Source organism: Spea bombifrons, chromosome 4, assembly GCF_027358695.1.
Source record: "Spea bombifrons isolate aSpeBom1 chromosome 4, aSpeBom1.2.pri, whole genome shotgun sequence".
NCBI classification, from domain to species: Eukaryota; Metazoa; Chordata; class Amphibia; order Anura; family Pelobatidae; genus Spea; species Spea bombifrons.
In genome coordinates this window covers 74,211,308-74,238,749 of record NC_071090.1, presented here as the reverse complement: position 1 = coordinate 74,238,749, position 27,442 = coordinate 74,211,308, and the positions used below count along the sequence as shown (strand labels likewise).

The 27,442-nt window shown below is 40.3% G+C and overlaps 1 protein-coding gene across 1 annotated transcript; it reads left to right on the top strand.

Moving 5' to 3' along the window:
• The first annotated feature begins 736 nt into the window (after positions 1-736).
• Positions 737-26,115, top strand: SEMA7A (semaphorin 7A (John Milton Hagen blood group)). The gene is made up of 14 exons (XM_053464173.1): positions 737-864; positions 9,131-9,261; positions 9,986-10,021; positions 10,619-10,714; positions 11,177-11,264; positions 11,964-12,083; positions 12,531-12,667; positions 13,174-13,346; positions 14,200-14,308; positions 14,689-14,878; positions 15,233-15,348; positions 16,282-16,436; positions 21,808-21,857; positions 25,387-26,115. The coding sequence occupies exons 1-14, from the start codon at positions 765-767 to the stop codon at positions 25,710-25,712; spliced, it is 1,827 nt and encodes a 608-aa protein (XP_053320148.1). The 5' UTR covers positions 737-764; the 3' UTR covers positions 25,713-26,115.
• Positions 26,116-27,442: the final 1,327 nt, after the last annotated feature.

The following is a 27,442-nucleotide window of genomic DNA, read 5'->3' as shown; positions in this document are numbered from 1 at the left end:
GCCCTCCCCGGATCCACGGTCAGCCTCACTTGGGAGGCTTCCGTGGATGCTGCAAAGCCGCCGATCGCGGCGAAAACGCTGCGATCGCGGCGATGCAGCTATTTAACGGCAGCCCGTACATGTACGGGCATTGTCGTTAACCCCTTGCACGGCAACCCCGTACATGTACATGGATTGTCGTTAAGGGGTTAAAGGAAGCGACACGATAACGGAAGAGAGTTTTTTTTAAAAAAAGAAGAAATATTACCACAACAAGAGGACATAGTCATCAGTAAATATTACTTTACTGAAAGGGTAGTGGATGCATGGAATAACCTTCCAGTAGAAGTGGTAGATGTTAATACAGTGAAGGTGTTTAAGCAAGCATGGCATAAGGCTCAGCTAGATATAGGATAAAGGCATTGACAAAGCAAAATACTCAGAGGATGGGCAGACAAGATGGTTCTTATCTGCCATCACTTTCACTTTGGCACAGGGGTGGACTGCCAACGGACGTACCTAGAGCATTTCGCACCCGGAGTCTGTATGTGGCAACCCTTCCTACTTTATATTTAAAATGCATTTAATAAGTAAAAAAAAATTAAATAACATTTACTGAACAGATAATACGGCTTTCTATAATAAAATCCCCAAATAGACCCCTCCTCAGTGTATTCTAGTGGTGTACTCTATTCCACCACCAGACGGTATCATTTAAAGGATGTGGAATTGTGTATAAAACAGTTCTGCGTGCAAGCCTCAGTCTTGAGTCTTACTCATCAGCCATGCAGCACCTTTCTTCTATTATACTCGCTGTCTATTTTTCGATATGCCTCAGCATAGGGGACATTAGGATGACACCAAGGATCACCCATCAACCAAGAGGTAGGATGTAACACCATCTTCTTCATGGATCTGTGCCTGTGCTCCAACACAGTAGAGGTTTTTTCTAGGTGGACAGAAGAACGTGAAGATGCTTTTTGTGTTGGATTTGCTTTTCGTTAGTTGGTTCTTTTTTTTCCCCAGAAATAATTCTTTATTATGTTGATTTCATCAAGTGTAAAATTATTGAAGTCTAAAGGGAGGATAGCATAAAAAGCATGGCAGATGGCAAAGGCTTTGAAATAACCTTAATGATATTATAAAACCCGTGACTGGAACTCTCCCTAATCAACAGACACCTGCCGTAGAATAAATACAACACAATAAAACCCCAATAAACACGCTCAAGCAATCAAACATTTAGTTATTTTCTGGATATATATATGTAGTAATAATGTCTTATGCTTTTATAAAGAGAAAATATACTATAAAAAAAATAAATTATCAAAATTGTATAGTGAATTCAGTTTTTCTGGTAGTGTCATTATTTGGAGACTTTCGGTTGAAATGTACGAGATTGTTTAACATTCTAGAAGATCTTGCCCAGAAATTATACCTTTTACAAAGAGTGCTTGAGTTGAAACAAATAACAATTAGGAGCTTAAGAACAGGGAGATCTAAATGAGGAAAACTACTCAGGCAGACGTGAAGAACAGAAGGGGTTAATGAGTTCCCATAGTTTACATGTTACATGTGCTTCCATCTTATTTTAATCTGTAATTACCATTATATAGATTTATTCTTAAAAAGCATCTATCATTTTTCTTAATGACCCAGTTTTTTAATCAAGAATTTTAATGTGTGTGTATATGCAGCCAAAAGTTTTGAGTTTAGGTTTGCTTTTTCTCCCATTATATCCTATGGGCATTCACTCAATACTGTCTTTCACCTGTAATTCCATTTAATCTGTGTCTGTACTAGGGGAGTATGGGTGCCAAAGATCTATATGATGTGTCAGAAGGTTTTGTCTGAAAAACAAGTTTGCTTTTTCTCCCATTATATCCAGTGGTGGGATAAATTTTTTTTTTTTTAGTAACCACTTCCGAGATTTCATACTAAAAAATTAAAACACACACACTCAGGCGGTCTCTCACACATGCACACAGATTCAGGCAGTCTCTCTCTCTCTCGCACAAACACAGACTCAGGCAGTCTCTCTCTCTCGCACACACACAGACTCAGGCAGTCTCTATCTCTCACACACACACACACACACACACACACACACAGACTCGGGCAGTCTCTATCTCTCTCACACACACAGACTCGGGCAGTCTCTATCTCTCTCACACACACACAGACTCGGGCAGTCTCTATCTCTCTCACACACACAGACTCGGGCAGTCTCTATCTCTCTCACACGCACACAGAGACTCAGGCAGTCTCTCTTGCACACATATACCGTATTTGCTCGATTATAAGACAAGGTTTTTTTCAGAGCAAATGCTCTGGAAAATACCCCTCGTCTTATAATCAGACCTCAAATAGGTCTGACTATGAGACGACTAAGATCCAGATCCCCCGCAGCTGCAGGGAACCTGGACCCCATTAACCACAGCATCCCCTAAATTAACCCTAAAGACCCTATCAACCACAACTGCCCCTAAATTAACCCTAAACACACCATTAACCACAACTGCCCCAAATTAACCCTAAAGACCTCATTACCCACAGCTGCCCCTAAATTAACCCTAAACACCCCTTTAACCACAAATGCCCCTAAATTGACTCCTACCTCCCCTAACTTTCAGCAGCCCAAATATTAATTTTATACTTACAGTTAGTGATGTCCGGATCATGAACGAATCGTTCATTTGATCCGGTTCTTTTTAGTGATCCGGATGAATCGGTTCACTAGACTGAACGATTCATTTGTAGCGGTTCAGTCTGTGAATCATGCAGCTGTAACCTGATCCTAGAGCTGTGAGTCATCTGCAGAGCACTCAGACACAGACTCTGGGGTCAGGTTACAGCTCATTAATTCACACAGGAACGATGACTCATAGAGTCAGAGAGTCGTTCAAAGAGTCGAATGATCCGAAGAGTCGAATGATCCGAAGAGTCGAATGATCCGAAGAGTCGAATGATTCGAATCTTACAGGGATCCGGATCTTACAAGGATCCGAATCTTACAGAGATTCGAATCATTCAGAGAATATTACTGATACCATACTTTTATAAATAAATACATTAATAATGTTCACACTGCCCCCAGGATTTAGATTCCCCTGAGTTTGCCCCCCTTTACCTATAACTGCACCTACAGTTAACTTTATTAAATTAATTAAATTAACCCTCACTCATCAGCATAAAATTAACCCTTATACCCCATCAACCATAACTGCCCCTGAAATTAACCGTAAAGATCCCATTAACCATAACGGCCCCTGAAATTAACCCTAAAGACCCCATTAACCATAACGGCCCCTGAAATTAACCCTAAATACTCCATTAACCATAACTGCAGTTATGCTTAATGGGGTCTTTAGTGTTAATTTAGGGGCAGTTATGCTTAATGAGGTGTTTAGGGTTAATTTGGGGGTAGTTATGCTTAATGGGGTCTTTAGTGTTAATTTAGGGGCAGTTATGCTTAATGAGGTGTTTAGGGTTAATTTGGGGGCAGTTATGCTTAATGGGGTCTTTAGTGTTAATTTAGGGGCATTTATGCTTAATGAGGTGTTTAGGGTTAATTTGGGGGCAGTTATGCTTAATGGGGTGTTTAGGGTTAATTTGGGGGAAGTTATGCTTAATGGGGTCTTTAGTGTTAATTTGGGGGCAGTTATGCTTAATGGGGCCTTTAGTGTTAATTTGGGGGCAGTTATGCTTAATGGGGTGTTTAGGGTTAATTTGGGGGCAGTTATGGTTAATGGGGTGTTAAGGGTTAATTTTAGGGGCAGTCATGGTTGATGGGGTGTTAAGGGTTAATTTTAGGGGCAGTCATGGTTGATGGGGTGTTTAGGGTTAATTTAATGGTGAGGGTTAATTTAATTAATTTAATAAAGTTAGCTTAAGGTGCAGTTGCAGGTAAAGGGGAATGTAAATCCTGGGGGCAGTGATTATTAATGTATTATTTATAACAGTATGGTGACATTCTCTGAATGATTAGAATGCCAATGAAGGCAGAGAGTGGTTCAAAGATCCGGATCTTACAATGATCCGGATCTTACAGTGATCCGGATCACTGTAAGATTCGGATCCTTGTAAGATCCGAATCTTTGAACGACTCTCTGCCTTCATTGACATCACTGGAGGCAGGGGGGAGGATTCATAATGAAAGGGGCGGGGCCAATCGTTAGTGTGCCTGACACACTGAGTGATCCGAAGATTCGGATCATTTCAGTGAACGAATCGACATGATCCTATTCACTTTAATGATCCGAACTTCCCATCACTACTTACAGTTAGATGAGTGTCACAGCCATGTGGTTCTGGGAGAAGGAAGGGGTGGGGCCGGTTGTCACAGTGATTACAGGGAGGAACTGATAAGTAGGAACTGCTGCTGTGAGTCACTGAAACGGATTATATATTGATAATGAAATTCGTTGGCAACAATTTTCAGTATCTATTTTATCGATTAGTTGTTGCAGCCCTAGAATTTACAGTTGCTGGTGTATGTCACTGTCAAACAACCACCTAATACCTATTCGGCAACATCTCTTGAGTACAGTAATACCCCCATGCATGGGTTTGTTGGGTTTGTTTTTTTTGGGGAATTTGGACACCTGGTTAGTCTGTGCCCATGTCCTATTTTTGGGGCATCTTTGAACCCAGCCAGTTAACCTATCAAATTCAAATTCTTTTATTAAAACTAGACCCCCCATGCATTTTAACTTTTTCCATGGAAGAAGAGGATATAGTGGACTTGCTCATGCAAATGTGTGTGTATTTATGTATGTGTAATATATATATATATATATATATATATATATATCTCAGTACACCCCTCACATATTTGTAAATATTTTATTATATCTTTTCATGTGACAACACCGAAGAAATGACACTCTGCTACAATGTAAAGTAGCGGAGGATGTCTGCGCGCATCGCACAGACGCCCGTCAGCTGTCAGAGAGGAGGATCTGGCTCCCCTTCAGCACTGCAGGGGATCTGGATCTTAGTGTTATTATCAGACCTCTATTTGAGGTGGGATTATAAGGTGAAGGGTATACCCTCATCTTATATTTGATTAAAAATCGATTTCCATTATCGATTTATTATTGATTTTATCGATTAGTTGTTGCAGCCCTATTCTGTAGTGTGTTTTCTATTAAAAACATAGTGTGGATGGCATGTCATATGTAGAGTCAAGCCAGGTCCAAGGGGTTAATGGAAGTCTATAGTGATGTCCCGCAGCCATTGAGTCTAATGAGGTAGGCCATGTATGGCCTTACCCTGCAGTGCGTCAAATAGCGAACGTGGCACTGACTGACCTTTTTAACTTAGAAAGGACCTTGTTTTCCACCTGAACTTCATATTTTAACACTGGCCCTTTAATATTACTTTTTATGTAACACTTCTTATTCCAGGGACTTTTGGTTATCTTTTTGCTCTTGACCCTGCTTGTTCCTGGTTTGACCCTCTAGCATTGTGATATAATCTTTTCTCCAGATCATGCTCCCTTTCAGACTTCTCCATCTACCCCTTCCCTCTGTCTGACCACCACCTCCTATCTTTTTCTCCAGTGCTAACCCCTAACAAGACAAACTTACAGCGCTCACCTCATACTTGTAGGCCATTACCAGAAAATACCATTACCCAACTGTCAGCCTCACTCGAACCTCTCTTACCTTCCATGTTAACCCTTTCCTGCCCAGACACAGCAGCCTCTTTTTACAACAACACACTTGCCTCATCCCTCGACACCATAGCTCCAATTACTACAGGTTACCCCCGACAATTTAAACGCCAACCATGGCATACCAAAACCACACGGTATCTTCAGAAGTGCTGCCGCACAGCTGAGCGCTACTTCAGAAAATCCAAATCCAGCGAAGACTTTACTCATTATAAATTCATGCTTCACACCTACAACTCTGCCCTCTCTCTCGCCAAACAGCTCTACTTCTCCACTCTCATATCCTCTCTTTCTTCCAACCTACGACGCCTTTTTTCTACTTTCAACTCCCTTCTCTGTCCCTCCACACCCACACCACAAACCTCTCTCACTGCCCAAGATCTTGCTACCTACTTCAAAGAGAAGATCGAGACTATTAGAAAAGACCTCTCTTCCTTACAACTCCCTCCTACACCACTCACCACCACCCTCTCTACTCCTACTATACTAACTGCCTTTTCCCCTACAACCGAAGAAGAGATAGCCACTCTTCTTTCTTCCTCTCACCCAACAACCTGTCCCCTTGACCCCATCCCTTCACACCTCACAAAGTCTCTATGTCCATCCCTTGGTCCATCACTTACCCACCTATTTAATCTTTCTCTATCATCTGGATCTGTACCATCTGCCTTCAAGCATGCGCTAATCACACCAATTCTAAAGAATCCTTCCTCAGACCCCGTCTGTTTGACTAACTACCGCCCTATCTCTCTGCTTCCTTTTACCTCTAAGCTGCTTGAACGGATTGTGTACAATCGCCTCACTAACTTCCTCTCCTCTAATTCCCTCCTTGACCCTCTACAGTCTGGTTTCAAACCCCTTCACTCTACTGAAACAGCTCTAACAAAAGTCTCCAATGACTTGCTCTCTGCCAAAGCTAAAGGTCACTACTCTATTCTAATTCTACTGGATCTCTCTGCTGCTTTCGATACTGTTGATCACCACCTTCTTCTTGACTCACTTGCTTCTATGGGCATTCGAGATACAGCTCTCTCCTGGATCTCCTCATATCTGTCTAACCGTTCCTTCTCTGTCAACTTCTCTGGCGAGACTTCATCACCCCTTCCACTTTCGGTTGGTGTCCCCCAAGGTTCAGTCCTTGGCCCTCTGCTGTTCTCTCTTTATACTTCCTCTCTTGGCAATCTAATCAACTCATTTGGCCTCCAGTATCATCTATATGCAGATGATACCCAAATCTACCTGTCTTCTCCTGATCTCTCTCCATCTCTCATGTCCCGGATCACCAGCTGCTTGTCTGCTATTTCTTCATGGATGTCATGGATGTCACAACACTGAAACTTAATCTTTCTAAAACGGAACTCATTATCTTCCCTCCCTCCATCTCCACTCCACTACCTGAATTCTCTATCACCATTAACAACACAACTATCTCTCCTACTAACCAGGCCCGATGCCTTGGGGTCATCCTTGACTCAAACCTCTCCTTCATCCCTCACATTCAGTCCCTCGCCAGATCCTGCCGCCTGCACCTAAAAAACATCTCTCGTATCCGCCCATTCCTCACCCAAGAATCCACAAAAACTCTGGTTCATTCACTTATCATTTCCCGTCTTGACTACTGCAACACTCTTCTGGTTGGCATTCCACTGTCTCGACTCTCTCCACTACAGTCTATCCTTAATGCCGCTGCTAGGCTCATCTTCCTTGCACGTCGCTCCTCTTCTGCTTCCCCCCTCTGTGAATCCCTCCACTGGCTCCCAATTACCTTTAGAATTAAATTTAAGATCCTGGTACTGACATATAAGGCCATCCACAATACTGCTCCTCCGTACATTTCTGACCTCATTAGCAAATACTCTCCTACTCGATCCCTACGTTCCTCCCATGGGCTAAGGCTCTCCTCCTCACTCATCACCTCTTCCTTTTCCCGTCTACAAGATTTCACTCGAGCTGCCCCATATCTCTGGAATCTGCTCCCAAGGAACCTTCAGAATTCACCCTCCCTCCCGACATTCAAGAAACATCTAAAAACCCACTTCTTCAGAGAAGCATACAATCTTAGCTGCTAGAACATCCTTGTCATTGATACCCCCACAATACCCCTCACCCTTTCTCTATGCCTTATGTTTATCACCCCATTTTCCCTCTAGATTGTAAGCTTGCGAGCAGGGCTCTCTCCACCAAATGTATCGGTTTGTCTAAGTCTGTCAATTCTTGTCTTGTCATATCCCTTGAATTTATGTATTGTATTAAGCGCTGCGTAAACTGTTGGCGCTATATAAATAAAAGATAATAATAATAATAATAATAATAATGGCTTTTGACCTCTGCTTGACTCGTGTTTCATCTCTGGATTCCACTTTTGTTGCTCCTAGTGTTCAGACTCCTCCAGCTGTGTTGCCCTGACTCTGCACTGCACACCATACTGCTGATACAGTAACAAAGTGGCTGCAAAACTGTTGTCTTAACATCTTTCTTACTTACTAGCCATAATTGGAAAGAATGCAAAACCAGACAGTTTTTTTTGTCACTTCTGCAAATAATGTTTATGGACTGTGCACTTTCACTTAAACTAAGGTAACATACAAATCTTAGCACACTATGTTTATTTATAACCATGTCTTCTGCTATCCCCTTGGAGGTTATTCTGTTTGTGTAAGTATCGTTTCAGCATCTTGACCCTGGTCTGTGGATTTGTAATTATACGGGAAGCAGAGACGTCGTTGACAATGTGCAATTGTAAACAGAGATATATAATTTGCTTTTAACTCAAAATAAACATAAACCAGAAATAACATGTTTCTTGAGACTTGCGATGTGCATCTATAGTCAGTTATTTCCTCGTAGGCAAACATCAAAAGCTCTCTGAAAACTCGCCTTTTTTGCCCAAAAATAAGTAGAACTGTGGTAGTTTAATCCAAGGACTTGGACACAGGAAGCTCACCTTCGTTGGTTGGCAGTATAGCATGAAGGCATAGAAAGAACAGACTGGCTAATAGACATACCTGGAAATAGTCAGGGGTTTCATGTGTGTGTGTGTGTGTGTGCTATAAATGAGCATTAAGCCTTCCTAGATAATTCCTAATCAGCCAGACAAGAACCAAATGCTTTTGTGTATGCACAAGCAAATTGTTTACTGGCAGGCAGAACACATGGTCATAATCTACAATGGGATAAATCAAGGCTCAATGTGCTGATGGGCCCCGGAGCTGTATCTGTATGAGCCTGTCTTAATCCAGTACTGAGACGAACGAATCAGCAGAGGCTCTCTTACAGATAAATAGGGTATGTTTACCGTGTTTCTGAACAGGACGTTGCATTAAAAAGGAGAAGTTTGGTAATAGCAGCACAATAGGGAAGTAAATTAAAGTCTAAGCCGTACAGAGTGTCATTGTTTTACATGGCTAATGACAGTTTCTCTGTTTGGTTAGATTTTCTGCCTTTTTACACTCAATCTCTCTGCCTTCCCTACAGATATTAAAAATTTTCGGCTGCCCCAGGAAGAGCCATATGCAGTATATCACCTCTCCCATCAGGACTCTTTGTATGTGGGGGGCCAGGAGATTCTTTATCACTTTGATTTCAAAGAAAATGCAACAAAACGGGTAAAAACTGTTTTACACAATTCTTAAGATATCGTATACAAGAATTTTTTTTAAAAAATGAAATCTTTCTATATCTCTCAAATATATTTTAAAATTTAGAAAATATAATTTCCGTTCACTTTTTGCCAAAGATTGGTAATCTCTCGTTATTTTTTTTACTGGTACAATGAAATTCATTAGCTAATGAATGCAAAAAAAAGCGCATTAGTTCAAGGAAAATTATCACAATAATCTATAGCATGTATGTGTTTTGTTTGTTTTTTTTCAAATATCTGTTAAATATCAAATTATATATTGAAAAAAGTAAGAAATTTATAGCCCAAAGCATTGTCTTCTAACAAAGTTAGAAATACAGTGTCTAGTCCGTGAGAGACTCGCTGTCCAAGGAGGCTTTAGAACATTAGTCACCCTTGTTCTGACATTTTTTTTGTGTTGCCTTAGGTTGCTGATTTAAGAAATAGTTCTGCAAATCTGCTAAAACCACCTTTTATTTACAGTATTAAGTTATCAAGATTATGTTTTTAAATGAGTACCAAGTAAGATACTGAAGGCCAGGTAACTGTGTGGCCAACAGGAGGTTAGGAGCCCTCCCATGGCCCTGCCATTTAGGGGCAATAGTAAATGTGCAACACTAGCGCTGGGGTGTAAAGCGAGACTTTTGTAAGGGTTTTTTTTACTATAAAAATAAAATGTGATACAGAATCTGTATTTGTTATTTTCCCAGACGGAGATTAAAGCTGAAAATGCAAACTGTCGGAAGGTATGACGATTATTCTCAGAAATGTTCTCACACTGACTCCCAATTGGTGATGTATCCTGGCCTAGGCTGACTAGGGCGGCAGGTCCAGGGGGGCAGCAGTCCCCATGGTACAGAACAGGGTAACACCGACCTATTTGCTCTATGAAAGCCATATTGGCTCATCACAGCCTCCATAGACTTCATTAAAATTAAGATACGGCATGCCAGGATATGAGGTCATATCCCAGAGCTGCGTTTCTTAAAGGCACACATTGTCTTTTAGTGTACCCGAAATCTGATCACAGAGGTGAACGTGGCTGGGTTCGCTGTCCTAGGTCGGCCCCAAAGGTAAAAATACCACTGCTCCCAATAGCCCTCTCTGTTATGTGTCTTTTTTACTAGCATGCCATCACAAAGCACTTATTGACTTCCTATATACTTAATACATGTCCAGCACATTTATACTGCCATATATTACCTTATACTTTGTCTTGGATATCTTTATTGCACTCTAAGGTCCCTAGTTCTTCTCTTTGCTTTTCCATTTTTTCCATTTTTGAAATTGTCAATTGCTCTTCTCATTCTAAGCCTTTTTATATTTCAAACCCCTTCTCCTAGGCATATTGTAAAAATTATGTGACACTTGTGGCACAGTTGGAGGGAAAACTTCTTGTCTGTGGCACCAACTCATACAAGCCAACCTGCTGGAGCCTAGTAAGTATTTTAAAGTATGTCTCAACAGAATGGATGGATTATATATATAATATTACACATATGTATGTGCATACACCGATCATCCATAGCATTATGACCACCTGCCTAGGATTGTGTAGGTCCCTTTTTGCTGCCAAAACAGGCCTGACCCGTCGAGGCATGGACTCCACTAGACCTCTGATGGTGTGCTGTGGAGAAGCGCATATAGGCGGTTAAAAGGGATTTCTGGGGCGAGTGGCATAATGGGGGTTAAAACACATATCATGGAGGCAGAGTGGCATATGGGCAGGTATAAGGCATATCTGGGGGACAGAGTAGCAACCCGTGGGACAGATATGCATAACTGGGGGGCAGGTTTGCAAATAAAAGCAAATAAAAAGAAAATTATTTTTTTTCCCAATCATAGTTTTTATTAAATATGAAAAATAGTTTACATGTGAATTAATAATAATTAATTTTCAGAATAATGGCACCCTGCATAAACGCAATGACCTGACTGAAGAATTCTCCCCACAAATTCCAGGAACCAATTATAATGTTTTGATTACAGGTATGTCCACACCCACTATATTGTTTGTTGCTTTTTTATAATTTCTGTTATTTTCCTGTAAACTCCACTCTTGCTCACAATAGGCTTTTCCGATAACTCCCCTTGTTGATTCTTACAAATATCTCACCATAACTTCTGCTTTTGCTCTGTGTAACACAATTGCAAATGTTCATTAGGGTGTTTTTCTGTAAAGATAAGCATGAACATGAGGCCAAACCACCAAATTAAGCAATAATGCTCACCAACACTTTATTTATGCAATGGCCACTCACAGCAACAATAAGTTGCATGGTAAGCCAGGATTGGCCTTTGGGCACACCGGGAAAATGCCTGGTGGAACAAAGCCCTGAACACCTCATACGTTGCTGTCACTCCTGTGACTAATTCTGACATTAAGAGTGTGTCTGCCAGCTCAATACGTGTGGCACAGTGTATCCAGTAGGTTGCCACACATGTGCGATTTATTGGTCCCGGCCTTAAATTATAGGGGCAATTTTAACCCACAGTCCTGTTGCTCGCACAATATAAGGAAACTTATTAGGGACCTACTCCATGTTGGTAGGCATATAAACTCAGTATTTTTTTAGTTGTTGAAGAGGAGGAAAAGGGGCAAAACAGGTTTACTTTAGTTTTTTTTGTCTGTGCAAATTTCTTCCATTTTTTATTCACCATTATTTTATTTTTGTTTGTTTCTTTCAGGAAATGAAACATATTCCACAGTCATCCGGCAGACAAACAATGGGTTCGCCAAGAAACCCAGATTTCACAAGATTTATGGGAGTCGACCATTATTATACACAGGAGATTATTTTATGAGAAGTAAGTTAAAGATGAGAGCAAGCCCTAATGTCTGACAGGGAATGTGGGACAAAGAATGGGTAGTATCAAAAATGCCAAATAGGGGAGTGAAAACAGAGGTAGAAGCAAGTGGAAGGAATTGTAATCTTGGTGAAATGGAAAGCACTTGGAGAATAATTAGGACCAATAAATGAGGAAAAAGATAGAGGAGAAGGCATAGTGCTGTTCATGTCCAGTTTATAGCCTATGGTACCCTTTCCTGAATGCTAAGGTAAGGGAGAACCTAGTGGTTCCATCCCTCAATATCTAGCTAGGCATCCATGTTACTGCAAAGTTTTGAGTAATAAAATGAGACAATGTACACCAGTTGTAGTATTATCATTTTTATTCCATCAGCACTACCTCCCATACCATGTATTCCTGCCTACTGAAATATTACACATCAATCACTTTTCTACCCCTTCCTAGACCCTCATTTTGTGAAGTCCATGGTGGTGGAGAAAGAAGACAAAGACCAAGATAAAATTTTACTCTTCTTCAGAGAGGACAACGTTCAAACTCGCACTTCAGAGAAAAGCCTGTCCATGGTGGCTCACATATGTAAGGTGAAGGAAACATCAAATGACAACACTAATATGGGCTGGGAAGAAACTGATTAAGAAAATAGTTGACATTATGGTGTTTTATAGGAATAATTCAGTAAAAAATATACAGAAAAGTGAAGGTGCATTACATGTATTTACAGAGTGCCATCAGATTTTGTAGTGCCATTACAATAGGAAACAGTGAAAGGTAACATTAATATTAATTAATATTGACAATATAATTTGACCATCAGGTTAACACATTCTAAGAATGAGGACATAAGTACCCTGTTCTTGCAAGCTTTCAATCTCAAAGGAGGTTGAGGATAGGTAGTGTGTCCTCATCTATACTGCCCTTACAGTAAAATGATGCTTCCTTGCTTGAGGTCTAAATAGCCCAATAAGATGGATTAAACATTTTCTCAGATTTTTTTTTTATAGATATGTATTGTTAATGCAGTCTCTCTCGTTTTGCTCCTCACATTTTATTCATTCCTTCTTTTTCCGCCGCTCTCTCTCTTGATCAGGGGGAACAAGGTGCACAGAACACCAATAGTTACAATATGTTTAGTACTGCACTGAAATCACGACTTGTATGCGGGTCTATCCAGAAGGGACAGTATTTTCCTGTCCTCCAGGATGTTTTTCTGCTTAAAAGCAGGACAGGAAATCTGATATATGGCTTGTTTACTAATGCATGGTGAGTTTCCTTAATTATACAAATATTAATTCAAGTTTGCCAAAAGCCATCATTAGAAGAAAATCAAATGGTACTTTAGGGTCCCGATACTTAGCAGTATCGATTAGGCATTTATGAGCATGGAAATAAAAATGTTAATGTTACTTTAGAAAGAGAAGGCAAATTAGTACTTTAAAAAAAGTAGACAGACTGTTGCAAAATAACTCGAGCGGACAGCTATATACAGGGATTATTCTGCGCCCAGGCCTAGTGTGGCACATCCAGGGTGTTGGCAGTCCCCCTAAAACAGATCGCCCCATGAGATTTCCCTCATTGCCGTCAACTATGAAGTATTTATAATGATTTTTTAAAAATTAATTGTTAACTAGTCATGTATCTGCTTCCATAAAAAATAATGCAATTAAGCCAAGTGTTGCTGTTATGCATCTCCAGTTGCTTTACACAAAGGATTGAGTCTCCCAGGAGTCACCTGGGAACGCGATTAACAAAATGTATCCCTACCTTTCTACAAATATGTAGTCAGGTTAAATATCTCCTGTTAAAAAGTGAACCCTCCTGTGATTTGTAAAGAAAACAACTAAATCAGAATGTTTGACATTTAAATATCTGCATGGAACTGAAAATACATTTGCACAAATAGTCTGTTCCTTAATTTATGTAGGATAACAATAACAAATTGACAACTGCGTTACAAGCGATCTTTCATCCCATTCCTATAAACTACTGTAAAAATGCCAGAGAAGTTCCATTTTTGGAGCCTTAATATGCCCTAGGAAAACCCCAGGGTCCTGTAAACCCTCCTAAATATACCTTTTTGCGCGCCCTTACATGAGAGCCTTTCTCTTCTTCGTAGGAATCATAGTGCAGTCTGTTTATACAGTCTGTTGGACATTGAGAATGTCTTCAGCACTTCCACTTTGTTTGAATCTGAGAACAACAACCTGCGTGTACGCCCAGGGACGGTAAGATTCCCCGCTTATTTATTTGCCCTACTAAATTCTTTCTTTACAAACTTACTAGCCAATTAACTAGTACATGGAGAGATTATACTTTATTCCCTATATAGTGCCACAATTGCATATTTTTATCAAAATTGCATTTTAAATCTACATAATGTTTAGATTTCTCTGTATATCTGTTACCTCTCTAAGTTTTGCCTAGAGCTATCACATTCCACCTCTTTATCCCTAGGGTCTCCCTTTCTATTTTGTCTTCCCCAGTTTACTTCTCATTTTCTCCTTATGATCTGTTCTGTTTCCAGTAATATTTTCCTTCTCTTTTCCAAGACAATCTTCCACTGCATGAACCTGGTGTTTTTTCTCATTATTCCTTCTTCTTTTAGTGCCTTCCATCTGGAGGACACACTCCAGAGGACACCTTTACAGAGGTTTCCAAACACCCTGAGCTGACAGATTGGGTGGAACCAAAGGGAAGGGATGTAGTTTTCCAGACCCTAAGTCACTACACAAGATTTGTGGTGGATGAAATAACAGGAGACGGGGAGACCAACAGGGTTATATTTCTGGCTACAGGTAACACAAACTGACAAATCACCAGGACACAGAGAGCAATAATGACCGTGTGACCTTCTCTAAACATAACCCTTTGCGTGCTTTTTATGCTCTTAACCTTTGATTTTCCTCTATATTAATGCTAGCCTTATGGCAGCTACATTAATGTAGTACAAAGCTCAGCTTACAATAGTAAAAAGACTTATGTACAATGCATGCCATGTCTTTGCTTTCTTGGCACACAACTCTTTTTTGGTGTCCTTATCTCACATTTTCCCCGGTTTTTTCAGCTTATCCAGAGCCAATGAATGTATTTGAAACTACAATAAGAGCAGGAACAAATAGAATATGACACTACCGTTTGTCTTTCTCCAGATAATGGGACTGTACACAAGATTGTAGAGTTGGGTGATGGAGCCACGAATATACAAGAGATTCGTCTATTCTCGAAGTCAGAAAAAATTCTTTACCTTGAGCTGGAGCCAACAAAAGTAAGGGGCAGGCAGAAGTTAAAGTTGGGGGGGCGGGCCGGGCCCATGGCAGTTTACACCCCTGGTCCCGTGACTACCTCCACCACAGCTTGCTATCTTATATCCTCCATGAATGACTGTACCACTTCCTTTACGTTACACCACCCCCTCCAAATATCACACATTAGCTCCTCTGCACATATCTTAACCACATTTTCCTTCCTCAACTTTTACACTTCCAACAAATAAAGATGAAGATGATTTGAATCAAACTATTATTAAACTACGACATTTCAATTCCTATTTCCTCTTGCTTTACTTTGTTCTGAAGTGGATTGTTCTTAAAATAGACCTTGAACAGTTGTGCTTTTTGGTTATTCTTATTGAATGTTAAATTGAAGAAATGCAATGTGTACAAATGTGTATATGTAATGGCTGGGGATGTACTTGAGTTCAAACATTCTCTCTTAACTTGTAGCTGTATAGCGATGCATTATTACTCAAGTCAGATTTTTTTTTTAGTTGTTTAACTAAGAAGCCACATACTGAATGTTGGTGCTATTGGAACAGTACTCGGTAGATTTAAAATACGAGTCACATAAGCACCTTACCAGGAAAAGAAAAAAGGCAAATAAAAACATAAAACGCTGGACCAATTTATTCAAGTCACAGCCAAAAAGCTGTATGCGGCCCATTATAACTGTTCTGGCAGTACTGTTATCTAAAGTACAATATGTAAACTGTAAGGTGCCTATACAGAAAAACATTCTGTACCAAAACAAAAAAAAAGTCGTGTAATCCAAATAGCATACGATGCTCTCCAGGCCAACATTCAGTATGTTTTTATTGTATTTTAGTAACCACTTAGTCACACTAGTAACAACACAGTAGACTGTTTTTTTCTGAAGGACATTCCATCAGTTTGTGATGCATAAGTGTTATCTTTGTCTCCAGCATGCGCTTTATGTGGGCACTGCCACACAAGTGGTCAGGCTACTCGTGGATGACTGTACAGCGTACAACCAAGACTGCGAGAGCTGTATCCGGGCGAGGGATCCCTATTGTGGCTGGGAAAATGGGAGCTGTAGGTCTGTCCTGAGAAACAAAAGGTGAGTCATTTCACCCAGATATGCCTTTTAAACACATCACTGAATCAAGAAATGTTTATCCTCCGCAAAATATAATCTAATAATCAAAAGGGATGGTTTGTTCTTAAACTACAACCTCATGAATGGCCACTGAGGATATTGAATTGAAATTCATGCTGACTGAAGCTGTTCAGCATTGTGGTAGATATACAACAAAAACTGTCTTCAGATATTTGTACTTTTAACAAAAACAAAATACTCAGTGTTTCTATAATTCCTTGCAACAAAGCAAAGGAAATGGCATGGCTGACTTCGTATAAGAAAGAATTGGTCATCCTTCCGTGAGTTCGCATAGCTTGATAATTATGATGATTATAATTTAATGTTTCTTTTCAACAATAACCGCTTTTAGAGGACACTAACCCCATAATTAGATTTGTTTCAAGTTAACATCAAAATAAGTTATTTACTCCTTTTGATCTTACTGCCAAATGGAGAGAGTTCACAGTTTCTACTGAGAATAGCCAGACTAAAAACATGTTAAAATATACATTTATATATTTATTTAGAGTTTGTCTACTAAATAAATATCATCTGTTTACAAGACAAGAAGATTTAAATGCCAAAATATCCTTTCTTGTTAATGGAAAGAGAGTACATGGGTCAAAATGCGTCCTACCCACTTTTAAGTGAGTATCCCCAAAATGATTACATTGGTTGAAAGAAAACAAAAAACCCACAAAGTATATGTAGCATTCATTAAGTCTACTTTTCCAACAGTTTGTGCTTTATGACAAACTATTCTCATTTCTTTCACCTATGCAGGGGCGTACCTAGAGTATTTGGCACCCGGGGCGGATCCTGTAAGTGGCACCCCCCCCCAAATGTAAAGACATCTACAAAATTATGTTGGCAAGAATATTTATTGCACCAATTTGTAAACTGTATGTCAACTGTAAACAACAAGAAATCTGAAAAAAATAAATTAATAACTTATAAGTAAAATAAATATGTTTAAATAACATTTACTGTATAATAGTGCTTTCTTTAATAACCCCCCAAAAAAAACAACAAACACAACAAGTTTCTAAGAAGACCTAACAAATGAGTGACAAACATTACAAATTAAGTACTGGCTAAGCAGCTAAAGACACTATAAACTAAAACAAAATTCTGATATTATAATCAGGAGTCACCATAACATTGTTCTCTTTTCATTTCAGCATTTGCATATATAGTGGTGTTGCCATGTCTACTCATGATTATATATATACCATATGAACCAGACACTGACTGTGGTATAGCATGACACCTATCACTATATACTGAGCCAGGCAGTGACGGTGGTGCAGCATAATGCCTTTCACTCTATACTGAGACAGACATTGACGGTGGTGCAGCTTAAGTAATTTCATTATATATTGAGGCAAACATTACAGTGAAACAGCATAACTCCTATCACTATACACTGAGCCAGATACTACAGTGGAACAGCATAACACCTATCACTATAACTGAGCCAGATATTGATGGTGGTACAGCATAACCGCTATCTTTATATACTGAGCTAGACACTTATAGTAGTACAACATAACTATCATAATACACTGAGGCAGACATTGACAGTTGTGCAGCACAACTGCTATCATTATATACTGAGACACACGCTGACAGTAGTACAACATAACCGTTTCCATTATATACTGAGGCACGCGCTGACGGTGGTACAACATAACTGTTATTATATACGGAGGCCCACATTGCTGGTGATACAGGATAACACCTATCACTTTATACTGAGCACACATTGACGGTGGGGCAGCGTAATCCATATCACTATACATTGAGTCTGACATTTACAATAATGCAGCATAACCCATATCACTATATACAAAGCCATTGATGTGGTGTAGGCCTACCACTTCAGTGTCTGGCTTAGGATATAGTGGTAGGGGTTATGCTGCATTATTGTAAATGTCTAGATCGATGTATAGTGATAGGGATTATGCTGTACTGCCCTCAACTGCAGATCAGGGGAAGACTGTGAGAGTCAGTACAGCCTTCCCTTCTTCTGACTGCACCGTGACATTGGGAGGTCCTCTCCCCGTAATCATCCCCAAAGTCCATTTGTCCCCTACGTCACTAAACCACAACTCTCTTTTAATTACTCCCTGTAGTTCAGGTGTAGATCAAATAAACAACACATGGAAACAGCACGTGCAACTGAATAAGACATAAATATCCTGTATTTACAGGTATACATAAATAATGTATGGAAACATAGCATTGCAGGTATAAATCAACAGAACACACAAACCCAGCATTGCAGGTATAGATCAACTGGAAATCACTCAGCACTGAAGGTATAGATCAAATAAACAACACATGGAAACAGCACCCCAGGTATTGATCAACTGAATAAGACATACAAATCCTGTATTTGCTGGTAAACATAAATAATGTATAGAAACATAGCATAGCAGATATAGACCAACACATTAACACACAAACCCAGCTTTGCAGGTATTGATCAATTGGAATTCACATAAAAACTCAGCATTAAAGTTATAGATAAAACACCCTAAATTACAGGCATAGATCACAGATTGCACACCCCAAAGCCAGCGTCCACATTGCCCACATAGAACCTGACCAGCACCCTGCGGTGGGGGTGCAAGGCCTCTGTCTCCCAGCTCTGCCACTGTATGGAACAGTATAGAGTGATGGGAGTTATGATGTACTTTAGAGCATAATTAAAATGAAAAAGACATTGGAAATGGTACAGCATAACACCCATCACTCTCACACATTTACCAATCAACACTTACCAATCCACAGATTCCACACATACCAATCCACAGATTCCACACATACCACACATACCAATCCACAGATTCCACACATACCAATCCACAGATTCCACACATTCCACACATACTAATCCACACATATACCAATCCACACATATACCAATCCACAGATTCCACACATACCAATCCACTCTCACTCTCACTGTCACTCAGTCTTAATGAATGATTTCCTACCTTCTTTTCTACTTCTTTTCTTCTTACAGCAGTCTTTTCTTTTTTACAGCAGTCTTCTTCTTCGCTCCTCTTCTTCTGTCTTCTTCCGGGTTAGAGGGCACTGTGGGCGCGGCTTCAGTGCCGCCGGGGTTTGTTGTCAGATCCCAGCGGCACTGAAGCCGCGCCCACAGTGCCCTCTGCACAGCAGCAGTTGCCGCGCGGATCGCAAGGGAGCAGTATCGGAGGTCTTTAACAGACCTCCGGCTCCCTTGAGTGATTTTAAGCCGGTTCAAGGGAACCGGCTTAAAATCACTCAAGGGAGCCGGAGGTCTGTTAAAGACCTCCGATACTGCTCTCTTGCGAGCCTGCTCCTCCAGCGGCGGACATTACTGTCCGTCTCTGGAGGGGTGCCGGGTGCCGGCAAGTTGGCACCCCCTGATGAGCGGCACCCGGTGCGGACCGCCCCCCCCGCCCCCCCGCTAGGTACGCTACTGCACCTATGCACTAGTAAACTTTGTTCTTTTCTTTCGTACATTGTGTTTCCACTTTACAAAACCCCTTATAGACGGTCCATTGTCCAGCGTGCTACCAAAATAGGCTTAAAAAAACTACAGTCAACTGAGATTAGATAAACACTTATTTATATGTACCAGGGACAAACAGAACAGAAAAACAGGCCTCGTCACACTTTTTATGGATGTAAATTTGAGGACGATAAAGGATTCATTGTAAAGATTCAAGGTCAAATGCGGTCAATCAATTACGAAGAAACAGAGGATGAATGAGCACAAAGCGGAATTAATGCTGCGCTTTTTTTATGTATATATGAAAGTAAAAGTAGATAAACGGGGAAAGTAACAAGGTTGACAGTGTTGTTTACTGGTAGCACAGGAACCGTGGTTGGGCTTGGTATTTATTTAATGCATATTTAATCATCTTCCCAATTAGCCATTAGCTAGAGGCTGGGAAAATGTTTTCTACCTATCTGGAGTGATGTGGTATAATGTAGAGACACACAAAAAATGAAATGTCAAATAGGTTTTAGGACTCCTCCGCTTCCTATCTTTTAAGTCTGGAATCTTTAGGATTCTAGAGTATCTAGCGCTTGCTAAAATGTTATTTATGGGTAGGTTTTTAGGGAACATTAGATTTACATTCGGGTGTGACTCAGGCAAAGGGAGTAGAGAGCATCATATACTATTTGCATTATGACTTCTTTTTGTATTGATACAGAATTTTTTTTCTGTATAGGCAGTATAATATGTATTGTACTTTAGATAACAGTGCTGCCAGAACAGGTCTAGTGGGCCGCATACAGCTTTTTGGCTGTGACTTATTGGTCCCAGTGTCTTGTTTTTCTTGGTTTGTGTTTTTCTTTCTCTGTTTTTTTCTTTTCCTGGTAAAGTGCTTATGTGACTTGTATTGTAAATCTACTGAGTACTGACCAACACAACTAGAACACTAGTTGTGTCTATCAGACGGATCCAATGTATGTTTGTCTTGACCATTATATGCTTACCAACATAATCCTGCTGAAAGTGTTATCTATTGGCTTGGTGGGCCAGAGAGCTTTAAAATTCATGGATAAAAATATCATGATGCTAATGTTTGAGTATATGTGGCTTTATTACCTCTGTTTGACCAGCTTTAACATATAAAGCACAAAAACCCTACCTGTTTGCTTTTATTAGTGAATTCTAAGTTACATTGCTAATTATTTATAAGGAAGGGTGGTTTCAGTTTTAATGTGAGTGTTCATTTTCACACTATAGATTTTGCTCTCAGCCACCCAAATGTGGTAAAATAATTTCACACTTTCAAATTTCAGTAGTCAAAAAGTTTCCAACAAACTGAGGCCCTCCGATACTGAACACTTGGCTGCTTTGTTCATTTGGGTTGATATGAAAATACTTTTAATGACTCCTGCATTTCAAAGTATGGAAGGGAAAACAAAAAAACAATTTCCCTTCAACATGATCTATAAACATAAAAACCCCAAATTGTCTTGGCACTCAAGAACAAAACAAAAACAAAATAATAATGTGTTGTATCTTGTTTTAATGACAAAAGTATTAGCAACAATATATTTATTGTGTGAGAACATGTGGACTAGTTGCAAAGGAGAAAATATTTAGTCCACCACTGAAATGTCCAGTTGAACCTTAAACTATAATAGAAGACAAAAAAGCAAAATTGCCTCATATCAAATGGATACAAATGCATAGCCAGACAGCAACTCCACATTTCAGTTCCTAGTGATATTGAAATGCCATTGTGTTAATATCATGCCTCTGCCCTGGCTCTGCTGATCGTGTTGCAGCCCAGAGGTCAACAACAACCCATTGTTTGCACATCTCTTGTCTCCTTAGGAGTTTGCAGAATATCACACATGGAGCTCGTGTGAACTGCATCCAGCAACGTGAGTATTCAGTCCAATTAATAGAAACATAGAAAGTGACGGCAGATAAGAGCCAGAAGGCCCATCCAGTCTGCCCAACCTGAGTACTCTCCTTTAGTACTTGCCCTTATCCTATATCTAGCTTGGCATTATGCCTATCCCATGCTTGCTTAAATGACTTTACTGTATTAACATCTACCACTTCCACTGGGAGGCTATTCCATGCGTCCACTACCCTTTCCGTAAAGTAATATTTTCTGATGTTACCATTAAACCTTTGCCCCTCTAGTTTATGCTTGTGTCCTCTTGTTGCGGTTTTATTTCTTCTTTTAAATAAACTTTCTTCCTTTACTTTGTTGATTCCCTTTAAGTATTTAAATGTTTCTATCATATCCCCCTGTCCCGTCTTTTTTCCAGGCTATATAGGTTAAGATCCTTTAACCTGTCCTGGTAAGGTTTATTTTGTAATCCATAAACCATTTTAGAAGCCCTTCTCTGCACTTTCTCCAACATATCTATATCCTTCTGGAGATATGGTCTCCAGTACTGTACACAATACTCCAAGTGAGGTCTCACCAGTGATCTGTACAGCGGCATGAGCACTTCCCTCTTCCTACTGCTAATACCTCTCCCTATACAACCAAGCATTCTGCTAGCATTACCTGCTGCTCTACTGCATTGTCTACCTACCTTTAAATCCTCAGAAATAATTACCCCTAAATCCCTTTCCTCACACGTTGAGGTTAGGACAGTACCAAATAGTCTATACTCTGCCCTTGGGTTTTTATGCCCCAGGTGCATTACTTTGCATTTATCCACGTTAAATGCCAATTGCCACAGCTCTGACCATTTTTCCAGCTTACCTAGATCGTTTGCCATTTGGCTTCTTCCTCCAGGAACATCAACCCTGTTGCAAATTTTTGTGTCGTCGGCAAATAAACATACCTTTCCATCAACACCATCTGCAATATCACTAATGAAAATATTAAAGAGAATGGGTCCAAGTACAGATCCCTGAGGTATCCCACTGGTAACAAGACCTTGTTCTGAATATACGCCATTGATTACAACCCTCTGTTTTCTGTCACTCAGCCACTCCTTAATCCATTCAACAACATTGGGATCTAAACCCAGAGATTGCAGTTTATTTATAAGTCTTCTATGTGGGACAGTGTCAAAGGCCTTACTGAAATCCAGATACGCAATGTCTACTGCACCACCTTGATCAATTACTTTAGTCACCCAATCAAAAAAATCAATAAGATTTGTTTGGCAAGATCTTCCTGAGGAAAACCCATGTTGTTTTTGATCTTGAAAGCCATGTGACTTCAGATGTTCAACAATCCTTTCCTTTAACATTGTTTCCGTTAATTTTCCCACTACAGATGTAAGACTAACTGGCCTGTAGTTGCCCGACTCCTCCCTACTGCCTTTTTTGTGTATAGGCACAACATTCGCTACTTTCCAATCCCCAGGGACAACTCCCGTTACCAATGATTCGTTAAATATATCAGTTAACGGTTTTGCTAGTACACCCCCAAGCTCTTTTAATAACTTGGGGTGTATCCCATCAGGCCCCATCGACTTATTTGTCTTTACCTTAGACAACTGAAGTAAAACCTCCGCCTCGATAAACTCACATATTTCAAATGATTCAGTCTTTTTTCCCAACTGAGGTCCCATTCCATCATTCTCATCTGTAAAAACTGAACAGAAATATTCATTGAGGCAGTCAGCTAAACCTTTATCCTCTTCTACATATATGCCTTTTGTTTTTAGTCTAACTAATCCTTGTTTAACTTTCCTTTTCTCATTTATATATCTAAAAAATGTTTTATCTCCATTTTTTACTGATAGGGCAATTCGCTCTTCTGCCTGTGATTTGGCAGTTTTTATAACTTTCTTTGCCTCTTTCTGCCTAATTTTATAGATCTGTCTATCTTCCTCACTTTGGGTATTTTTGTATCTACTAAAGGCTAACTTCTTGTCTTTCACGATTTTGGCCACTTCTGCAGAGTACCACAGCGGTTTCCTTAATTTTTTACTCTTACTGACCAACCTAATACAATTTTCTGTTATCTTCGATAAAACAGCTTTTACAAAATCCCATTTCTCCTGAACACCATTTAAATTGTGCCAGTCTGATAATGACTCCTCTATACATTTTCTCATTTTAGAAAAGTCAGCTTTTCTAAAATCTAAAACTTTTGTTTTTGTGTGGTGTGACTCAGTCACTGTTCGTATATTAAACCACACAGACTGATGATCACTAGATCCCAAAGTTTCACCTACAGAAATATCTGTTAACAAATCTCCATTTGTGAACACTAAATCCAATGTGGCCTCCTTACGAGTTGGTTCCTCAACCACCTGTTTTAAAGATAATCCCAATAAGGAGTTTAGAATATCCGCACTCCTGGTACAACCAGCTACTTTCGTTTTCCAGTTCACATCAGGGAGATTAAAGTCACCCATGATTATAACATCCCCCTTCACTGTCATTTTAGCTATTTCCTCCACTAGTAGATTATCGAGTTCTTCTACTTGTCCTGGGGGTCTATAAATCACACCTATGCGAGTTACTTTACTTTTGCCATATTGTACTGTAACCCAAACCGACTCTAAGTTCTCTTCACCAACTTGTATTAAGTTAGATTTTATGTTATTTTTCACATATAGGGCCACCCCTCCCCCTTTCCTGCCCTTTCTATCTTTTCTATATAAAGAGTACCCCGGTATTGATATGTCCCAGTCATTTTTCTCATTATACCATGTCTCAGTAACAGCCACTATATCAACATTCTCAGTTGCCACAACTGTTACAAGTTCATGGATCTTATTCCCTAAGCTGCGAGCATTTGTAGACATGACCTTTAGCTTGTCATTTAACACCGATGCTGCAATCACTTTCTGTCCTTGCTTTGGGGGGCAAAACATATGCTTCTCCCTATTATCTTTATAGACCAAGCCCCCAGATCCACCCACCTGGTTACTAAGTAAATCGCCTTCCCTTTCTATACTGTCTAACCCGGTATTTATTCCCTCCCCCCCCATTCCTAGTTTAAAATCTCCTCCAACCGTCTAACCATTCTCTCCCCAAGCACATTGGACCCTCTTGCATTTAGGTGCAATCCATCACGACTATAGAGATTGTACCCCAAAGCAAAATCAGCCCAGTGCTCTAAGAACCCAAAGCCCTCCTTCTTACACCAAGACTTCAGCCATGCATTTAGCTGCCTAATCTCCCGCTGCCTTTCTGGTGTAGCATAGGTATCTTTAAAAAAATCGAACAGCAGCCTATGTAGCCAATCTATAAACAAATCTGTGCGTTATATTTATATAAGATCAGAAATATATGGCCATCTATATGAGCATACAATTTTCTAAAGTGTCTTTGTATACTGTAGCATTAACATTATCCTTCACTGGAAGTAAGGGGCCTAGCCAAAACCCTGAAAAACAGCCCTAGACCATTCTCCTTCCTCCACCAACCTAATACACACACACACACACAAAATGAGAATAACACCTTTCTTTTCTCGTTCTCCAGGAAGCCGAGTATTGCCTCAGACTCCTTTTTCTGAGGGCTATAATGATACTCGTTACTTTTTGACCTGCCCAGCCGTTTCGAAGCATGCCACATATAGCTGGAGATATGGAGACATTGAAATAAGTGGCTGTACCCCACATAATGGTGTTTGTGCTCTGCTGTTTGACAAGGTCACAGATTTTGGAGAGTACCAGTGCATAGAACAGGAACAAGAAACTCAGAGATTGGTGTCCAGATTTCTTCTGGTGATGGAGAATAGGGGAACCCCCAGGCTTCCTACTGGTCTGTGGGCATTTGTCACACTTTTAGTTTTGTTTTATATGTGACACCACTTTCAACAAATTCGCACTGGATTTGGCCTGTTTTCATGTTGCTGCCCTTGAAACATTCTATTGCTAAGAAAGTCACTTCTCACTGGATAAGGAGTAGCGGCTTGCACGGAGAGTGCTGAACTGATGGAACAATTCATGGACGTGGACAAGCCTGATGCTCTCAAAGCTTTTAGTTTAACTTCTTTCAACCCGTTGTTACATATGCTGTTCTATCACCTTAATCTAAATTGTTGTCCTTTCTTAGCAGTATTTATTTTTATTTAAGCCGTTACATTGTTAATTCCATATTACAAACATAGAATATTCTTAATTACTCTTGACTATAAATATGAAAGTTTTGTTCACAGATTCATAGGAATTCCATGATTAAAAGTTCAAGATTCTTTATTATTATTATTATTTATTATTATTATTTATATATTTGGAGTGTTTGTAGATCTTCAGGCCCCACCGAATAAGAAGGAAAAAAGGAATAAGTTACAGTAAAAACTAAATGTGGCAAACAAGTGCCAGTCACAAAACCTAGATCAGGGATGTCCAAGTTTTTTCTGCAGTGGTGTCACGCATAGCGTAAGGTAGAACCTGTAATCAGGTAGAACAGCGTGTGCAAGTCCCAAAGACAGAACACCAGAGTCCAGTATAGAATAGCCAATGAGCAAGCCAGGGTCAGGAAGCCAGAAGTCAGGATCGTTGCAGGGTAAGCCGAGGTCAGGAAGCCAGAAGTCAGGATAGTCGTAATGTAAGCCGGAGTCAGATGCCAGGAATCAATAACAGGAACGCGTACTGAGATGACACTATACAAGATAGGTACAACCATCAGAAGGCAAGGCTGAAAGGTTTCTGAGGCTCTTAAATAGAAAGAGGAAGTGCAGACTTCAATTAGCATTTTCCCGCCATAAATTCAAATGCCGTTACGTCACTTCCTGTCCGCGGCCATCTTGAGGTTGGCGAGATCTTAAATTTCTAAAAGGACCTGTAGTACCGGCTGCGTGCAGAAGAGCGTGTACGCGCGGCAGGACCGGACCAGGTTTCAGAAGGCGGCGGCTGCCGTGTGGAGTTGCGGGGTCTTCCCCGTCCTCGCGGCGGCAGAAGCTGTCTTGCGGAGGAGGGGGGTCTTCCTCTCCTCCGCGGCGGTTGAAGCTGCTGTGGCAGGGCGGGGGGTCTCCCCCTTCTCCTCGGCGGCTGTGGCTGTTGCGGTAAGGTGGGGGGTCTCCCCCTCTTCCGTGGCGGCTGAGGTTGCTGCGGTAAGGTGGGGGGTCTCCCCCTCTTCCGTGGTGGCTGATGCTGCTGCGGCAAGGTGGGGGGTCTCCCCCTCTTCCGTGGCGGCTGAGGATCTGCGGACCCGGAGGGACCGGCAGCCAGGTACGTTACAAGTGGGCCACTTCATCAGAATTGTACACGTGCGCGGGCCGCACTCATTTTTCACTGAGAGAAAATATGGCCTTTAATAAAATATGCAGATTAAAATAAAGTAAATGACACAAAACCTTTACTTCCCCTCTCACTGATTTCTGGGCCTACAAATTCAGGATTCTGGATAAGTAAAAATAAATTAGTTCTGTTTATTTTAGGGATGCACTAAAATGAAAATTCTGGACCAAAACCGAAAATTCAGGGTTCACTTAGCCGAAACTGAAAGTGACCTCCCCACACACTTTTAATAAAAGTAAGTTACACACCAAAATTGTACAAAAAAATTATATATTATGATTAACAGCAATCTC